Source organism: Chinchilla lanigera, unplaced genomic scaffold, assembly GCF_000276665.1.
Source record: "Chinchilla lanigera isolate Chin_1 unplaced genomic scaffold, ChiLan1.0 scaffold00054, whole genome shotgun sequence".
NCBI classification, from domain to species: Eukaryota; Metazoa; Chordata; class Mammalia; order Rodentia; family Chinchillidae; genus Chinchilla; species Chinchilla lanigera.
In genome coordinates this window covers 3,325,882-3,345,762 of record NW_004955455.1, presented here as the reverse complement: position 1 = coordinate 3,345,762, position 19,881 = coordinate 3,325,882, and the positions used below count along the sequence as shown (strand labels likewise).

The 19,881-nt window shown below is 40.5% G+C and overlaps 1 protein-coding gene across 2 annotated transcripts in view; it reads right to left on the bottom strand.

Moving 5' to 3' along the window:
- Positions 1-19,881, bottom strand: part of Kremen1 (kringle containing transmembrane protein 1) — a 59,951-nt gene that overhangs the window by 22,928 nt on the left and 17,142 nt on the right. For both annotated transcript variants that reach the window (XM_005396174.2, XM_005396175.2), the window contains exons 3-4: positions 19,419-19,510; positions 1,297-1,421 (exon numbers count right to left, since the gene is read on the bottom strand). In XM_005396174.2, coding sequence (XP_005396231.1) covers positions 1,297-1,421; positions 19,419-19,510 — 217 coding nt within the window. The remainder of the gene's footprint in view (positions 1-1,296; positions 1,422-19,418; positions 19,511-19,881) is intronic.

Genomic DNA, 19,881 nt, shown 5'->3' with positions numbered 1-19,881 from the left:
CTGAGTCAAATGAAACTTCTCCACCTTTAAGTTGTGGGTGTCAAGTATTTTGTCCCAGCAATGGGCAAGTGATGAATATACTTCATTTTTTCTCTTTTTCTCTATTTCTTAGCTAGTATTCTCTGAGAAAGAATGTTTTTCTTCTCATTCACCAATAAGGATTTATGGATTCTTATTTTATTCAATGGGACATATTTACTGTATTATTATCATTATTTGTTTAGATTAGCTCAAATTATGTCAAATTTGGCTGGTGGGAACTCCTTCAAGGTGCTTTTGTGTCCCTGCGGCAACTCTCTATCACTGTTTACTTTCCCATACAACATGTTTAAGGTTCATTTTGCATTCTCTCAGAACTAGTACTATAATCAATAATTTTCTCTAAGGAGCTTCTTTTTAGTGGAGAATACTATTTAGAAACCGGATCTGGGTGCTAAGTGTACTACTCTCTGCTATCAGTATGTCACAACTCCCGGGTTTTCTATATACACACTCACTAAGACACACACTCTTGCACATTTTTCTGTATTTCTATCTATCCAAAACCATGCACTTATACTAATCCAATCCCTACCCAACATAAGGGCTTTATTCCAGTTTTTGATACATTCATTCATAAGCTCAAGGCCCCTGCAAGCACTCAATTGCTCGGATCATGCTGAGTCACCTGCCTTCCCCAGCCACTTGTCTCAATAGGCCCTGAACCCTGAAAAGCTACCTTCCCTGCTTGGTACTGATTAAAGGGCTTTAGACCGGAAGGAAGGTATGAAAGGTGAGGGGAAAAGTGGGCAAGAAAGAGGGAGGGAAAGAGGGAGAAAGAAATCTTTTCCTACTTTTCTGATATAACAAACAATAGCATTATTGCACCTTAAAGATTAAGGAATGAATTTCAGAAAAAAGAATGGACAAGAAGAAAAAAAACATTTGGATTAGTAAACTGGCTAAGGCCCAGTACTCCATTAAGGAAGTAAACCATTATGTTGGATTATTCTCGGATTCTTTGTGGATACAGTGATATCCCTGCTCATAATACACAAGGGCACAAATATATAACTCAGTCAGGGGGTCAAACAATGATGCTGCTATGTATTGGAAATTTTTCTCCCAGTCTTTAAACAAAAACGCTGCCTCACCCTCCTGAATCCTAAGCTCACTCCTCTAATTTTTCCTTGGCAGAAAAGTAGAGTTGTATGGTTTGACAAGTTTTAAAAAAATATACACATTTTTAAATTACCTCAGCAAAACACACTTGAATCTTTAGCTTTTTCTATAGTTACAAATCCACAGGGCCATTACCTTGAACCTCTGACTCCGACAGAAACTGATGCAGGTCTGTATGGTAAGTTTGTTGGATGTTTTACTGGTGCCAGTTAGAGGAGGTGGGTTTCCATGATCTTTATAGCAGCCAAGGTTTCCAGGCACTAAAGAGAAAGAAAAAGAAAAAAGAGAATTTCATAACATCTGGCTGTGAAACACCAAGAAGGGAAAAGTGATCTGTGCCAGGTACTTTTATCTCAGCCAATATTTTTACTCCTGAGGTACAAATAAATAAATAACAAGCAACAAGCTTTAAAAGTGGAAGCCTCATCATTCTCTGCTAAACATCATGTTTTTGCTTTATTTTGAAGAGTACTAGAGACCCAGGTCCCTTTAATGAACTCTAAGACATTTCGTTTTACCATGTCAGTATCAATAGGATTTAATACATGAGAGAATGAGCAAATGGTTTCCTAAAAATAGAGAAGTTACAATATGTAAATTGTTTCACAGTCAATGAGGGCAGGAAAAGCCCCCAGAAGCCTATTACCCTATAATTTGTACTCAGATCCCTTGTTTCTTAAAAAATGCCTTAAGTGGGTTTCCCCAAGGTCTCTTGGGGGAATGAATTAGTTTCCTATTGCTTCTGGAAAAAATTACCGCAAACCTACTGGCTTATAACAACATACATTTATCATCTTCCAGTTCTGAAGGCCAGAAGTACTACATGGATATTACAGGGCTAAAATAAAAGTGTCAGCAGAACTGAGTTCCCCTCTTAAGCTCAAGGGAAGAGTCTGTTCCTTGCCTTTTCCATCTCCTAGAAGTGGCCCATGTTCCTTGGCTTGCACTAACACACCCCCTTCTTCTGTCATCACCTCTTCCCTCCCTCTGCTTCCACTGTCACAGTGCCTTCTGACTCAGATCTTCCTGCCTCTCATTGTTATAAGGACCTGTGATTACACTGTATATGTGGATAAGGATGTCTCCATCTCAAAATCCTTAACCACACCTGAAAAGTTCCTTATGCTATCAAAGACCATATATGCACAGACTCTAGGGTTTATGACACACATCTTTAGGGGGCATTATTCAACCTACCACTGAACATATTAGTGTATTACAACTACACATCAAATGTTTTGGTCTTGCCTAGTTAAAAAAAAAACAACAAAAAACTTTCTCAGAACAGAGGAGCTCAAATATAGGTACCAACTATGATAGACGGCTTTCAAAGATAGATCTCAATTATCCTCCTATCAACTAAATGTTTGATTAACACTCTAATGTAACAAAAAATTATGCCAGGTATGGTGGTACACACCTGTAATCCTAGCACTTGGGAGGCTACAGTAGGAGGACTGCCGCAAGCTCGAGGCCAGCCTGGATAACACAGTGAATTTGAGGCCAGCCTGAACTACAAAGCAAGACCCTGTCTCAAAAGAACAAAACAAAACAAAAACAAAAAACTAGTGACACACACACATTTGGTCTCTGTTTCATTCCTGCTCCCAACTCCTTTAAGTTTTCTGGGTGATCGGAGCATCTTCTGTTCTAATGAGGCAACTCTTGGCGAGTTCCTGGCTAGCTTCAGGGTGGGCACTGGTCACCAGAAAGACCCTCCCATGATTAAAAACTTGAAACTTTCAGCCCCATCTCCTTCCTCTAGAGAAGGGGAAGGAGCTGGAGACTGAGTTAATAAGTGGTTGTTCCTACATGATGAAACCTCCCTAAAAATTCCTGAAAGATGGGGTTCAGAGAGTTTCTTAGTTGGTGAACACGTCCATGTGCTGAGAGTATACCATATTTCCCAGGAACAGAAGCTGCTGTGCTTGGGACCCTTCCAGACCTTAAACCCATGTACTTCTTCATCTGGCTATTCAACTGTTCCTTTAATATATCTTTTATACTAAATTGATGAATGTGTTTTCATGAATTCTATGAGCCCTGATAGCAAATTATGAAACCCAGGGGAGGTCATAGGAACCCTTGATTTGTAGTCAGGTTTGACAGAAGAATGGGAACCCTGGGGTCCACTACTTGTAACCCTTATCTGAAATGGACTGCTGTTTTGTGGAACTGCCTCCTTAAACTGTGAGTCTGTACCAACCATGGGTAGTCAATGTTACAATTTAATTGTGAGATATCCAGATGGTGTCTAGAGTTGGAGAACTGGCTGGTTTGGGAAAAACCCACCCATCTGCCAGTTGGTATCAGAAGTGAAGTGTATGAATGTACAGTACAGAAAAAAGTTTTTGCATTTTTAGTTTTTCTCTTTTACTTCCCCTGCCCCCAATTCATCTGTTGAAGCCTGAATCCCCCACATGATATTTTCCATTAGGCCCTTTGGGAGATAATTAGGATTAAGTGAGGTCAAGAGGGCTGAGCCCCCATGATGGGATTAGTGCCCTTATAAGAAGAGAAAGAGTTTAGAGCTCACCCCCTCTGCCATGTAAGGATACAGCAAGAAAGTGCCCATCAGCAAACCAAAAAGACATCCCTCACCACATCTGAGGGGACCTTGACCTTTGACTTCCTAGCTTCCAGAATTGTGAGAAATAAATCTTTTATTTAAGCCACCCAGGCCAAGAGAACTTTGTCACAGTTGCCCAAACTGCCTAACATAGAGTCCTGCCTCTTTTTGTTCATGTTTTGTGGGATCTCTTCCCCTGAGTATGGCCTGGACTAGTGATTTGAATCTGACCAACAGAGAGGGGCAAAGTTGATGGGATGGCACTTATGTGATTAGGTTACAAAAGGTTGTGGCTTCATCTTGCTAGCAGATTCTCTATTGCCTTCTTGGTCTTTATGTTTTCATGGAACAATATGCCATGTTTGAGGCCATATAGCAAGGAACTTAAGGTGGCCTCCAGGCAACACAGCTAAGCTTTTCAGGTCAACAATTCACAAAGAACTAAATCCTACTAAAAATTATATGAGCTAGAAAGTGAGTCTTTCTGCACTTGAGCCTTAAGATGAGACTCCATTCCTAGCAAACACCTTGATAGCAGCTTTGTGAGAAACTGATGAAGAAGACCTTGCTAAATTATTCTCAGGATTCTGGATTCATAGAATATGTAAAACAATAAGTGTGTGCTATTTTAAGTCACTAAGTTTTGGGATAACTGTTACACAGCCAGAGACAACTACTACACTGATATATTCAAGTTACCGTTTTCGAATGAAGAAATGAATTCACTGTGGGTCATGGATAAATCAGCTTTCCTCGAATGGTTTTTTTTTTTCTTTTTCTTTTGGTCTTTTCTTCCGGTACCAGGGATCAAACTCACGACCTTGCACTTGCCAGGCAGGCGCTGTGCCGCTGAGCTAAATCCCCAGCCCCTCGAATGGTTTTTCTGATGAGGCAATTCCCAGTGGGCTCCCGCACAGCTTCAGGGTGGGGTTTATCACTAGAAAAACCAAGCCACTAGAACATGAAGCTTTCCAGCCCATCCCACTAGTTTTCCATTAATTATTAATTAATTAGTTTTCCATTAGTTATTAATTAATTAGTTGTGGAAAATTAATTCCATTTCCATAGTTATTAATTCAGGAACCACTCCAATATCCATTGAAGCCCTCTCCCTTTCTCTGATTGGCTCCTCATAACTTATATAACTAAAAATATAAGACGAATAATATTAGGCCCTAGAAGCACTTCTAGGTCAATTGAGAGTTACATATCATTCAATTCCAAAGTGACAGCGATACAGTCTTGGATATATATAAATAGCACAGTCCAATTTAATAAATTCTATCTCATTAGTCTTTTAAGCATATAAACATATAAGTGTGTATACACACACATACATTTAAAAATTTTCTTCGGCCATCTAACCAGCTCATTTTAAGTTGGCAGGAAGTACCTCTGCTAACCCAAATACTTACCCTCCCCCTTTAAATCTAGTGGTTACCCTTCTCCCTTGCGTCACACATGGTTCAAATATAACAAATGCGGCTCACCACACAAATGTTAAAATGCATCTTTCGGAAACAAACCAAATCTCTATAGTAGCAAATGTAAACACAACAGCTCTAAGCAGTAGCAGTCCATTGTTCAGTGGGGGCCTGGCTTGGGAATGTTTGGGTTTTAGAGCTTAAACAACTGCAGAAAAAAACATTTCTAGTCAGGGACATGATTTAAGCTGAGTTTGTTAAAGGGACCTTACATATGGAAACCTGAGTTGTGCATTTAATGATTCTTAATAAGAATTACTTGATTGTGACCTTCTTGGTCATTTACTCTAATTTTTTGTCTCATTTATTCCATTATGCTCACAAGTAAGCATGTTATTAGGTATTAGTCTACAGAGAGCCCAGGCACATAATCATAAACATTAAGGCTGGACATAAGCAAGGACATGGGTTGCATTAATGCAGCTGGAACCTATAAGCTCTATTCACAACAATTCAGTGAACAAAGCCAGGCAGCTTGCTTCCCAATGGGGCAATGACATTCGAAAACACACCACCAAGTAGATCACTGGGATCTGACTATACTGTGCTGCGGTTCTAATGCCTTTGAACATCAATGGTCTGAGGCATCATCCACACTCCCCAAGTCCAACACTGACCGAACATTCTCCATTCTACCTCCTAAAATATCACACGCATCTGTCTGTGCCTTTCTGTGTGCTGCCACTTTCCAGGTGAGGCCTCCATCTCCTCACACTTAGACCACTGTGGCTGACTCTCCTATTTCATCTCTATTTCTGACTTACCTACTCTACTCTAGGTAGCACAGTGCAACCAAAATAATCCTTACAGTACATGCCAGGCAGGAGGAATGACAAGTGCAGAGGACTTAGGCAAGAATGACACTGGCCTTTGCAGGAACAGTAAAGACTGAGCATGACCAGTGACAGGGGGAAGGAAAGGGAGCAGTAGCTGGAGAGGCATGTGAGCCCTACCTCACACCCACAAAGCTCCCTGGTTTCCACACAGAATCAAGTCAGATTGCCTCACATGGTACACAATGCCCTACCCCCATCTGGGCTGTTTCTTTTTCCCACCCACATGACCTCTCCTTCTACCCTCTGGCTAACTTCTATAGGAAGGCCAAATTGCAGTACATTTGCAAGTTTCTGAGTGTACCTTGCTCTCTGGCCTCTGAATTTTTACACCAGCTATCTCCTCTGTTTAGAACACTCTCCTTAAGCTTAATACCTACTTAAGATTCAGCTTGAGCACAACTTTCCAGGGAAAGCCCATCACTCTCTCATCCTCTCCCCACTCTAACAAGAAAAGAGAGGTACTGGCCCTGGCTATGCAGTCCTATAGCAGTCTATGCTGAGTCTGATTCCAAATACTTGGGTTTTTGCCTTTCTCCTCAAATAAACCAAAGACAGCTTATGGGTAGGACTACATCTTCCACCAGCCACTGTCTTTCCAGGGCTTACAGTGGTCCTAGTCACACAGCAGGTGCTCTGTGACTCTGCTGAATAAACAGGTTGAAATCACAGAGTGGGTACAGGCCTTTCTCAGGCAGTAGAGAATGCACCGGTAGGCAGAAATGAAATGCAGAGCTTATTTGCATAACAGCATCCATGTAAGGCTAGTAACTATCTGTTCACTGTCTTCTTTGGCTATCTAGAAATATTCTGAATAACTGAGTTTTTCCAAAGTTAACATTAAAACTTAAAATTTTTCTTGTTCCTCTTGCAGGAAACCTTTCTAAAATGCACTAGATGTTTCTTAAACAAATTTAACACAGCTCATCTTACTATAGATTTGTCTTGATGACTTGAAGCCATCAAATGTACTTCACCAAAAAGGCCCAGACTGGTGTGCTTTTTTGTTATTGTCTCTGTTGTTAGTTAATTTGTCTCCTTGTTTGCTGTTTTAGCTTAGATTGCTGTGTCCTCAGTGGAGACTGTGAATAAGCTCGTCTCTTCTTCTCAATAAGGCCACTAATCCCATAGGAGGCCCCACTCTCATGAACTCATCCAAATCTAGTTATTTCCTAAGGGTCCTGTCTCCAAACGCCACACTAGATTAAGGCTCAACATACATATTTTGGGGGGCACACAAACATACAGTCCAAAACAGTTGCTGTCAAGACTGCTGACACTGTAGAACATTATAACTGAAAGTAATCGTAGAAAGCATCCATTTCATCCTACTGCCAGTGCCCACAGTCTTTGCTTATTCTTTTCTTAATTTGCTACTTTGTAGGCTTAGGACAAACCTATGGATTAGAATGAATACACACATACATACACACACACACACACGCCAGATGAGGTGACATGTGCCTTTAGTCCCAGCTACTTGGAAGGCTGAAGCAGGAGGATCATTTGAGCTTATGAGCTCAATACCAGTCTAGGCAAAATATCCAGATCCCAGCTTTAAAAAGGAAGAGTTTCTAAAAGATGGAATGTATTTATGCTTCCCTCTTTCTGCCATCCCTACTGTAGCCAGGAGTTGTTTCTGCTTGCTTACTTACAAGTACTGGGCAATATTCTGAAGCACATGGGTGTGACCATCATAAATCCAGGAACAGGCAGAATTCTGCAGTGAGACAAACCTTAGGGCATATTCTGGTCTCTCTATCACGGCCCTTCTAAGCTCAGTTTCATCAATAGTAGCAAGAGGAACAATATGGGCCTCAAAGGGTTCTTGTGAAAAAATGAGATGATGTAAATAAAGTAAATACCACAAGGCTTGGCAGGATGGTACACGCTGAACAAAGAAAGTTTATCATCACTACATATAATGAGGCTTTCATCATTTACCACATAAACAAGGATAACTTGCTGAGCGATAAAAAAAAGTAAAATAGCATTGATTTAAAAGAAAAAATCAAATGCAGTCATCTCAGAAAAGGGTTTTTTCCTGGATATTAAAATATTAAACTCTTAACCTCTGTATCACATACAGTGCATTTCATATAAGTCATCTTATACAAAACACTAGCCCATTTGGAACGGCAGGACAGATGATACTACTACCACTGGACAAAGACGAAACCGTCTTACTCAGGTAAAGCGTCTTTATACAGGGTTATACAAGTTGTATCTGGGAGACAGGGGTATACTTGAGGACCACTGAGTCCTAATTCATGGGTTTTTCCTTGAGCCCTTCCTCTCTTCTTATAAGGCCAGGGGAGCGAAATGAAAGTGACTCCCTAAGGCTCAAGAATAAATTTTTGTTTTTGTTTTTTTCTTTTTTTGTAGTACTGGGGATCAAACCAGAGCTTCCCGTACACTAGCCAAGTGCTCTACAAGTGAGCTACATCCTTGGCCCAAATTTGACTTCCTAAACTCCTTGGTCCCTTGATGTTCCGCACAGGAGGGCAGCCACTGAGATAGACGCAGCCTCAGAGGGGTGCCGCTACCCTCTGGCTTGTACTGGAAAGTGCGGCTCCAAGGCTCACCAGAGAAGACTTGTCATATTGTCTTCCAAAGCATTACTGGTCAAATGAGTGGATTTCCAGACCATGTCCCACCCTTAGCTCTTCCCAGAAGCAGGGAGGAAAAGTCCATTTGAAAAAGGATATTTGTTCTCTCTCTCTCTCTCTCTTTTTTTTTCCCAACTTTCAAGGCCACTTTAAAGTCCTTGTGGCTTGGTCATACATTTTTCTTCTTACCAGAGAGCCATCACTTTCAATTTTTTAGAAAGAATAGTCCTGATGTATAAATGGACCCCTTGTTTATCATAGTTGAGGCTTCAAAACTCATGACAATTAATTACAGTAGCTCCCCCCCTTATCTTCAAGGAATATGTTCTGAGATCCACGAAGATGTCTGAAACCACAGACAATACCCAGCTGTATATATACTGATTTTTTCCCCTGTACAAACATACACAAATGCAATTCCTTTTCCATCTTGACTAAGCACTTACCACACACTGCAGTCAACTTTTGCAGTTTGAAGTGTGACAGCACAACTAACACAAATCTTTTTCCTTCCTTGTTGAATGGCCAACCATAATCTGAAAATCTCACATACTGAAGATTTGTTCTTACCGTAGATTTTAGGAATCTCAGCATGAGATTTTTTTTTCTTTATTAAGTTAGGAACTTTCACCTTTTCACCTAAAGAGACTACATATCTGAAGAGACTTACATATCTCTTCTGCATATCTGAATTGCCAGCCTCATTATTCTTGAGCTTTGTGACCATTATTAAGTAAATGAAGGTTACTTGAACACAAGCACTGGCATTCTGTGACAGTCAATCTGAGGACTGAAGTAGCCACAGAAGTGTGTAGCATACACAGTGTGGTTACCCTAGAAAAAGGATGATGCATATCCTAGGCAGGAAGGAGTAGGACAATGCAAGATTTTTCCATGCTACTTAGAACGGCACACAATTTAAAATTTACAAATTGTGTTGGCCGTGTAATCCCAGCACCTGGGAAGCTGAGGCAGGAAGACTGCCATGAGTTCAAGGCCATCTTGGGCTACATATTGAGTTCAAGGCAGCCTGAACTACATAGCAAGACCCCGTCTCACAAAAACAAAAAACAAAACAAAAGAAACCCTCAAATTTTATGAATTGTTTACTCCTGGGGTCTTTCTTCCTTTTTTCCCTCCCTTTTACAATTTTAGTTTCTTTTTTTTTTCCTTAAGAGACAGGGCTTCACTATGTTGCCAAGGGTAGCCTTGTATTCACAGGCTTAAGTAATCTTCCTGTCTCAGCTTCCTGAGACTACATCTGTATGCTAGAGCCCCCAGCTCTGTAATTTTTAATATTTTCAGATTATGGTTGGCCATGGGTAACTGCAGAAAGTGAAGTTGCAGATGAAGGTGGACTACTGCACTAACATTCTCTACCAATGTTCAGAATTCTTCAAGAAAATATTTTCAAAGCAGCTGTGAAGAGATAGTCTTCCATTCAGCTTAACCAAATAACTATTACTCTTTTACTATCCCAGAGAACTGTTGGGAAACAAGTAGGCAGGTTTATTATACACTGTGCTTTTAACTGTAGCTTCATTGTGAAGGTGCTACACACACCTTTATGGTGCCACACATACCTTGTCTGAGAACCACTTTCTAAGGAACTGTTCCCCAAACTGCTACTAGCTGGGAACAGGCCGAAAGACCTCATTCTCTGGCCACTGAAGCCACCAGATTTTCTCTCCCAGAAAGTTGAAATTGGGATCCACTTAATGAAGTACAGGCATTATATTGGTAGAGATCTGACAAGACTAAGTTGAGATAGACAAACTCATGTTTCGGTCACATGAGTGAATGAGTGAGCTGATTGTGCTGGTCCACAGGGAGAAGAATGGATACCACACAGAGAGATACAGAGATGGGAGCCTATGCCATGCAGAGAAACAGTGAGTGCATATGTTTTCTTTCTAGGAACATGCTGTTTCCACAAACTTGCTACAATCAGTAAAATGTGGTAGATTTCTGAGTTCTTGCTTTCACAGGATCAGAAGCTTTAGCTTCTTCTCTCAGGGAAGTCAGCTACCATTTCAGAAGCCTGAATATGATGCTGGAAAGAGATGTCACCAGACAAGGGACCAGAAACAATCTTGGATGTCCTGGCCCTAGCAGGGATACCAACTGCGTGTAGCCACCTGATCAAGCCCAGGTGACAACAGCAGCAGAATGGCCCAGCTGAAACTCAATTAGCCCACAGAACTGGAAGAAATGATAAACTGTTGTTGGTTTAAGCCACTAAGGTGGCAGCGGCTTATCACGTGGCAATGAACAACTGAAACACCTTCCTTGATTAAAAAAAAAAAAATCAGCCCAAATTTAAAAGGAATGACACAGCTGTGTCCCTGGGAAAAAGAGCTAAAGAACTCTGTTTGTTGAGGGTATTCCCCCAGGGGCATCACAAATATTCCAGGCAAGGAGCAACTGAATCATCTTTTATTCTTCCTACTATTTCATCCCTTATGCATTCCACTCAGCATCAAGTTCCATCTTCCTTCTAAATTCCTCTTGGATTTAACACTTTGTCTTATCTCACTAATGTGATCTACAGCTCAGACCCTTATCCCCTGAAGGTAGAAATCTACAACCATCCTCTCCTCCCAAACTTCTTTCCTTCAATCCAGCCTGTAGATAAACACTGGGCTCATCTTCTTAAACTAGGGCTCTTTAATTCAGGTAGATCTACTAGGGTAGAAAAGTGGACAGAAAGGATCCAGCAGAATTTAGAGGCCAGCGCTGATGAAATCCCTGGACCAGGATCCTTTCTGTCTACTGTTCTACTCCAGGCAGCCTGGCTCCCAACCCACAGTCACATCCTTACCATCACCATTCCCGCAAGCCTCTGTCACCGGCCCAGCCCTCATTCGTCTTTCTCCCAACTTTCACTCAGATTGAGGGGTTGTTTCTAATGTTTATGTATGTTCCTTATAAGCAAATGCTAATGTAAAGATTTTCAGTGAAGTCAATCTTGTCCGTCTGAATATTTTTAAATTATTAGTATACATTATACAACTATGCTCTAGAACATTTTATATGGCACTGAGGAAAATGCCCATTTGCTTCAGAAAATCTGCATTTTAATGGAAAATTAAATAACATCAACTAAAAAATAAAGAACCCAAGTCAGATCTGAAACCATAAAACTACAAATAAAAACAAATGTGAGGCTTCTTGTGTCCCCTCAGTCCAGTGCCACACAGGCCTCACAGAGGACCCACTGTAGCAGCTGATGCACCATGCCAGTCCCACGATCAGCCAGATACAAAAGGGAAGGACAGAAACAAAAAGTAAATTACTTACAGCTTAAGTAAATTACTTACAGGAATTAGATGACAGAAACATGCAATGGTGGTCCATTCCCTGGGGAAAACACACACACACACACACACACACACACACACACACTCACACACACACACACACACACAGCCGCAGTACTTGCTGGTACTTTCATGACTACCATGACCCACGTCCTAGATGTGAGGTTGTGTGCATTCTATTCATTTAATCTTCAAAATAATCCTTTTTTCCCCGAAAATAATCCTTGAAGGCATAGATGAGGGCAGCAAGACTCAGAGAAAAGTCCTTTTGCCTAAAACTGTCAAGTGAATAATGATGAAACTGTAGCTAAGGCACTTTAACGTTCACATTCTTTTCACTACCTTTTGTCCCATGGAAAGAGACGACTTCATAGAATCAAGAAAGAATATTGGTGAGCACCTGTTCTGGCCTCCACGGTGCTAGGTGGGGGAAGAATGCTGAAATATGCAGCTTTTTTTAGTAGCTACCAAGAAGAACCTTGGGGGGACAACCATAAACCCCAACATCCTTCCACAAATAAACCTACAATAAAGTAAAATAAGTACACCTGCTAAGCAAATGCAGCTTCCAGAGAAATCTTTGAGTCCTTTTCTCTAAATTAATCTCTCTTTCACTGAAATTCCAGAGCCACTCTTGTTTCTGCCTTTAAACAGCTTAGTCTAGTTAGGAAAACAAAACTACTCACAGAACTCAAGAATAAACAATATTAAAACAGGATATTGACAAGCCTGATTTAAGTAGTCTAAAGGGGTTCAACTGAATAGAAACATTAAATAACTATAATTGAAAGACAGAGGTGTCAAAAAATTACTTTATGTAATTTATATTATTTACGTTGCTTTCAATATTGCTTTGACTGGAGGAAAGTAGGAAGATCCATTTCAGCTGTGTAAATAATGCACAAGGCTGTGTCTTTTGAGAGAAGATGAACTCTAACCTGCAGTAGTAAAGCATGGTATTGGGGTAAAATCCCAAGGCTTGGGCAAAGCTGCTGGTGGAGTGTTCTGTGCAGCAGCTCCGCCCCCTAGAGAGCCTTTGCCAGCTGAGAACAGCTGGGCAGGGAATGCCATAGAGCAGCCCAGCACTCTACAGAGCAGCTCTGCTGTGCAGAAAATGCTTCCTGGATACCACTGCAGCCTCCTTTGCTCCTGGGGCTTGGGATTTTCCAAATCCAAAGAATAAAAGAAAACGACTTAGAGCTAACAGCATGAACTGCAGACTCGCTGTCGCCACTGAGTTAATCCTTTGGTTTCCACAATGTCAAAAAGGCAATCTCAATAATTCGCCATACTATCTGAATTTCAAAGTTTAATTCCCAAACAATTCACAAAGAAAATTCTGAAGAATGACCTCAGCACTAGCCTGGACCCATCCCAGGGTCCTAGTTTTCAAGGAAATAATGGGAAAGGGGATGTACTGAAGTCCTAGAAGAAAAAGGCACTGGTCTGTCTATAAGGAGTCCTAGATTCAGAGTATAATCCTCATCAAATCACTTAATCATCCAGCTCAATTTCCTCATCTGAAGACTAGGGGAGGAGAATGGACATACTGCCTTAGGATTGTTGAAAAGGTTAAATATAAATAAATGTGGATATAAGTGCTTGTAATTGATAGGTATTCCACAATAGCTGAAACACACTAAAAATCAATGCAAACATCAAAATGCAAATGGGGTTGAGAGAAACAAGACATTTTCTGTAACAGAGACTGGTGTGACTACCACTGCCTAAGTGCTCTTTCTGCTCAATCTTGTAATGCAGCTTTCAAAACTCTTATTAGGGATCAAAATCAGGAGTTTTCAAATCCTGTTTTTGCATTTTTTTAAAGGCAAATACTAACATCTGAGAAACAAATCATTTTCAAAAAGGGCAGCATGTTATTTAGTTAAAAGGAACTTGAACCAGTGAGGTCACGAGCTGAGATCGACTTCCTAAATAAAGGGAACACTGACTTGCTTGGAATTCATCAGAGAGCATGTGTCACCAGTGTGTGTGAACATGTTGGGAACAGTTTTGCTCCCTTTGCCTCCATGCCCCCCCTACTCCTGCCCCACCCAACCCTAACATCTAGAGCCTCAGTACCTCCTTAAAGTGTGGTTCTGCAATTCTATCACCTCAGAAATTTGTTAGGAATATAGAATCTTAGGTCCATTCTAGACCTACTGAATCTATAGTAAGATCTCAGATGAATGCATGTATCTTAAAATTGAGAAGCCATGCGCTAACATCCCACTTCTTCCAGAAGCCCTCTTTGATAACCAGCGACCCTGGTCTTTTGCCCTGACTAGGCGGATCTCCTCTTCAGTGCTCCCAACCTTTCGATCATATTACTACAGAGGGATTTTTTTGGCAGGGGGCGCGGTACTGGGGATTGAGTATGTGCTAGGCAAGTGCACCACCACTGAGCTACTACATCCCAAACCCTTTTAAAAATTTTTTGAGCTGGGCATGGTGACACACACCTGCAAGCCTAGCACTTGGGAGGCTGAGGCAGGGGAATCACTGTAAGTTCAAGGCCAGGTTAGGCTACATAGTGAGTTCAAGGCCAGCCTAAGTGGCATAGGCTAACTAAGTGGCCTAGGCTAGCCTCAAACTTGCCATCCTCCTCCTCAGTCTCCAGAACAGCTAGATTACAGGTGTGCACCACCATGCTCATACTATAGAGTTTTATATACATTCATCTGTGCATGTGTCTGTCTTCTGTCCTAGACTGAGGGCTCACCACAGACTGCAGTCTCACCATTCCTGTATCTCCTATTTTGTAAAAGGTCTTATGTGTGGTCAGCACTTAAGAAATACAGTATGTCACACCTAAAAACTTTTAAATATGTCAAAAGTTACTGCAATTTATGACTAACAAATAACTGTAAAACTACTTCAGTAACAGTTTTAATAACTTTGAATAACTAATAGCTTTACTAAGTTTAATAACTAAAACATTAATAACTAACTTTAACAATGAATTCAGATGCATGTGAGCTATATATAAAACTAGTATGGCTGGGGATGTAGCTCAGTGATACAGCACTTGCCTAGCATGCATGAGGCTCTGGGTTTGATCACTATGAGTGCAAAACAAAATATATAACAGTTCAGATTAATTGTGTCACATATTTCAATCCAGATACTCTGAATATGACTTTTATATATTTTTAAATATTTAAAATACTATAAAATAATTTTTTAAAAAATATTTTGAGACAGGTCTTGCTATGTAGTCCAGGATAGACTTGAACTCACTACGAAGCACAGGCTGGCCTCGAACTCTTGGCAATCCTCCTGTGTCAGCTTCCCGAGTGCTGGGACTACAGGCATGTACCACCACGCCTGGCAAAATTTTCTTTTTAATACCAACTTTTGAACATACACAAAAGTAGGTAAGTATAATGAACCTATTATTCAGCATCAACAAATTTCCACTTAAAAAAAAAAATCCTTGTTTCACCTATTTCTCTTAGCCCCACTCTCCCAGATACTCTTTGAAGAGTTGGACTGTTTTAAAGTAAGTCCCAGATATAATGGCATTTCAAACAAATATTTCATTATGTATCTGCAGTTTTAAACACCCCTTTATTGTTTTTGTTTTTTAGACAGCGTCTCACTGTGTAGTTCAGGCTGGCCTTGAGCTCACTATGTAGCCCAGGCTGGCTTCGAATTCACAGTGATACTCTGGCCTCAGCCTCCCAAATGCTGAGATTATAGGCATGTAATACCATGCCTAGTTTATGTCTTTACTATAGCTAATAAAATTAACAGTAATTTCTTAATATAATAACCTATATTCAAATTTCCTTGTTTAAAAAAATGAATTTATATAGCTGGATTGGTAGATGAATGTTTTTTAGCAAACAAAAAATAGCTTTCAGAGATGAAAAGGTAAATCTCTCATGCTCAGTGGCCTCCAACCTAACCAGCTATGTGAAAAAAAAAAAAAAAAATTAGCTTGAAATGTCATTTGCAGACTATTCCCCCAGTCACGATTACATTACTTACTTTTCAAAACCCCCATAACTCTTTTATAAAGAAGCTACAGGTAAAATACCCTAAAAAGCCATGCTAAGGTCCACCTAAGCATGTCCCTCAAAAACAACAGAATAAAAGGAATTACAATGGTGAAGATGATTATTTAACGAAAGAGAAATATGTAAAAGATATTAGGCCAAACGATTTCCCCCTAAAAAGTCAAACCAATGGGACTTAGCTTGAGAGTGGGACTATAGGATGTTAAATTGATGACACTGGAGTTTGCTTTTAAAATCTGTATTTTTCCTGAGTGCAATAAGAACTTGGAGTTTCTGAGAAACATAATGGCAGAAGCCTATAGGGGCAAGTTCAGTTACCTCAGACTTACTCTCTTTCTAATAGTAAGTTCTGATCCATGCTCTGTAGGTCAAGAGTACCGTTCAAATTTCTCTCTGCCTGCTTTTGAATCGTACTTCATCTCTGCCTCCTGCTTGTTGCTGCCCTTCTTGTAACTCATCAAGGGCAGAGATTCCGGTCTCCACACAATGGCCCACCATTCAACCCAATTCTGCTTTGTCCCTCAACATTCACTCCCTCAACTCCTGCTGGGCCTGTTATACTCAGATATGAACTTTCCAGGAACCTGATCATGTCACAGGCCTTTTCCTGTATGACAAGTTCAGTGCTAATCATGAATAGCAGGCTTTACACAGATGGTATTAGTCATGAAGTCCATGACTCCACATCCAGAAAGAGAGCAAAATTTGCCTAAAATAGGCAAGCTGTATCTCTGTTAAATCCATGAGGCTATTACCAAGGTCTTTTGTTGCAAATAGCATAAGTTTTTCCTCAACTATGTTAATGAGACACACCAGAAGCAAAATATTCTGCCAGATGCAAGGTCTAAGGTTCAGCTTGACGAGGAGCCCAGTACTCACAAGGTAAATTGAAGGGCTTTCTAAAGAACTAGAGCTAGACACAGCTCATCCTCCGTCCCACAGACCAAGTACTACTGAGTTTGCATTCCCATCTTCTGCAAGTCTCCCTCCTCACATCAGTTGAGTAAGTAGCAAAGGGCCAGAAGAAAAGAAAACAATACTTAATTTTCCTGTTCTGAGACAGTGAGGGATACCCAGAAAATATTACAAATTAGATATACTTAGTGGCTAGTATTATTTTGCTGTAATTTTCTCTTTTGGAACCCATTTTTAATAACCATATGAATCAGCTCCTACTGGTCCAAATTATATCTTAGAAATGCAAATTGAAGATTATCTTTCTGAATAAAAATGCCCAGAGTGAAATCCCTCTTTACCATCCCCAAGAGAATGACACAGGCTGGTCGTAAAAGACCATCTTTGTGTAGAACAAATGGACCGAGGAAAATCTGCTTTCCTCTCCCTTGCCCCTTTCTTCTTTATACAAGTAGAGCCAAATGAGATGTTTTTTCATTTTAAAAATTTGATTAGGCAGACTGAGCAAAAGCCCATTATTGTAGTCTTTGTAGTTTTCTCAATTTGGGGACTGAATTAAGGCACACTCAGGTTGCAAGGATAGTGAAGCTGGCCTAGCTGCCAGGCAGTGGAGATGCTTGGAAGTTTGAGATAGAAACAAATGCAGGGCCTGCAGCACTGGTCCAGTTGCCCCCCTCTTGTCCCTCACACCTACCCCCTTTTTTGTAGTACTGGAAATCAAACCCAGGGCCTCTGAATTGAGCTATATCCCCAGCTATTTTTAGCTTTTATTTTGTGACAGCGTTTTGCTAAGTCACTAACTGTCTGGGCTGGGCTCAAACTTGTAATCCTCCTGCCTCAGCTGCCTTTTCTTTTCCCTTGAGGCATCAGATTTCAGAGTGCTGCTCTAGGCCTGAGCAAAAAGATCCTAGGTCCCACAGGAACCTCCAAGTCACTCGGTACACACAGGCCTCGTGACCTGAGGAGTGAGATGAGTGGCAGAGCAAAAAGTAGACTTAATAAAGAAAAACATAAGCTAAAAGACTGGTTATGAATGAACTGTCCTTTTCTTCAGCTGTAGGAACCGGACACTCTGTTCCTTCGGCACACTTTAAAATATCTGCTAGGGCTGGGTGCAGCTCAGTGGTAGAGCACTCAGCATGCAAAAGGCCTTCCATTCAATCCCCAGCACTGGAAAAAAAAATTTTTTTTAAGACAAGGACTTGTGATGTAGTCCCGATTGGCCTTGAACTCACTGTGTAGTCCACACTGGCCTTGAACTCATAGCAATGCTCCTGCCTCAGCCTCCCAAATGCTGGGATTACTGGGCACAGGCCACCACGCCAAGCCCTAAAAATATATATATATATATATATATATATTATGAAATCTACACTAATAACTTTTTAATGCAGTCAGTTAAGTTCCATATCCACAGATTCAACCAACCATAAATTAAAAAATACTTGAGAGGGAAAATAAAAAAGCCCTGCATATATAGTGAACCTATATAGACTATTTTTCTTGTCAGTATTCCCTAAACAATACTTTATGACAACTATTTACAGCATTTATAGTCTATTAGGCATTATCAGTAATTAAGACACAACTGAAACCATACAGGAAAATGTGCAAAGGTTCAATGCAAACACTATTCCATTTTACACAAAGGACTTAAGCATCCTCAGATTTTGGTGCCAACGCGGATCCTGGAACAGATCCCTCTCAGATGCCAATAGATAACTGTACTATCAGATTTGATTTTAGTTTCCATTCTTTAAAGCTTTCCTAAAACTTCTCCACAATATGCTCTACCTTGTTTTAAAGTATCTTTTTAAGAGTCCCTCTACCTCACATCCTCTCTGAGGGCCGGGTGTCCTTTCGCCTTTTTATCTTGCACATAATAAGCACTGGATACAAGAGTGAACGAAACTGAAACCAGATCCCCTGATGACACACTGAAGAAACTGGATTGCTTCTTATCATTTAAAATAGTGTCCTTTATGCTAAAAGAACTGGGTAAAAGAACTATCATGGGCTATATGGTATTTAACAAGTTATTTACCAAGTATCACTTTTCATGGGACCTGTTCAAAGTCAAGAATAAATAGGCTTAGTTTCACTGCGTTGAAAGAAGTTCATTCCAAAAAAAGTTTATTCCCAAAACTTCACTTGAAAAAGTATAAAACACATTTTCTCTCCCAACTAGCCTGCTAAGGAGCTGTTGCTCTCCCTTGCTATAAAAGAGTCAGCATGAGGAAATTAACTAAAAGTAGGAATTTCCCTTCCCTTACCCATCACCCACAGGATGGGGTACAGAAGAAATGAGTACTATTCCTATTCAGTACTATTTCAGGTATTCCTGAAAAGCCTTAACAAAAGAACTGAAAATCCTCAAACCAATGGCTTCTCCTTGCACCTACTCGTGAAATCATTGGGCCTGAACTACCTGACCTCTGGCGAAGGACCTCCATAGTGCACTTAGTGCTCAGGTCCTGTAAACCATCAGATAAACATGAGTCTTACTCTGACAAGCAGGAATCTCGCAGTACTTCCAGTACACCCCGTCCTCATGCTCTGCCACGTAGCACCAGGGGCTTACATCTCCATCTGGGTTTCTGTTGGAGACAAGAACACAATCAATGACACTGCTAAGGTTTAATTAAGTAGTTCATTGCTTTTCAGTTTTACAGAACAGGAATTGGTTCAAGTTCGGTGTTATTTCTAATGAGTGGTATGTGTCTCAACAGCACCTCTTATCAAGAAGGAAAACATGGTAATGCTATAAGAACAAATCTTTCCACTCTGACATGTCCTTCAGAGGTTGGGGAGGAGTGAGCAAAGGTGGAAACAAATTCACTATGCTATGATGAGGATCACAAAAACAATCATGCCAGATGTTTGGCCCACAGAATTTGAACATGGAAATTCAGATAGACAAACACAGGTGCTTCCAACACTGCTGATGAGAATGTGAACCAGTACAAAC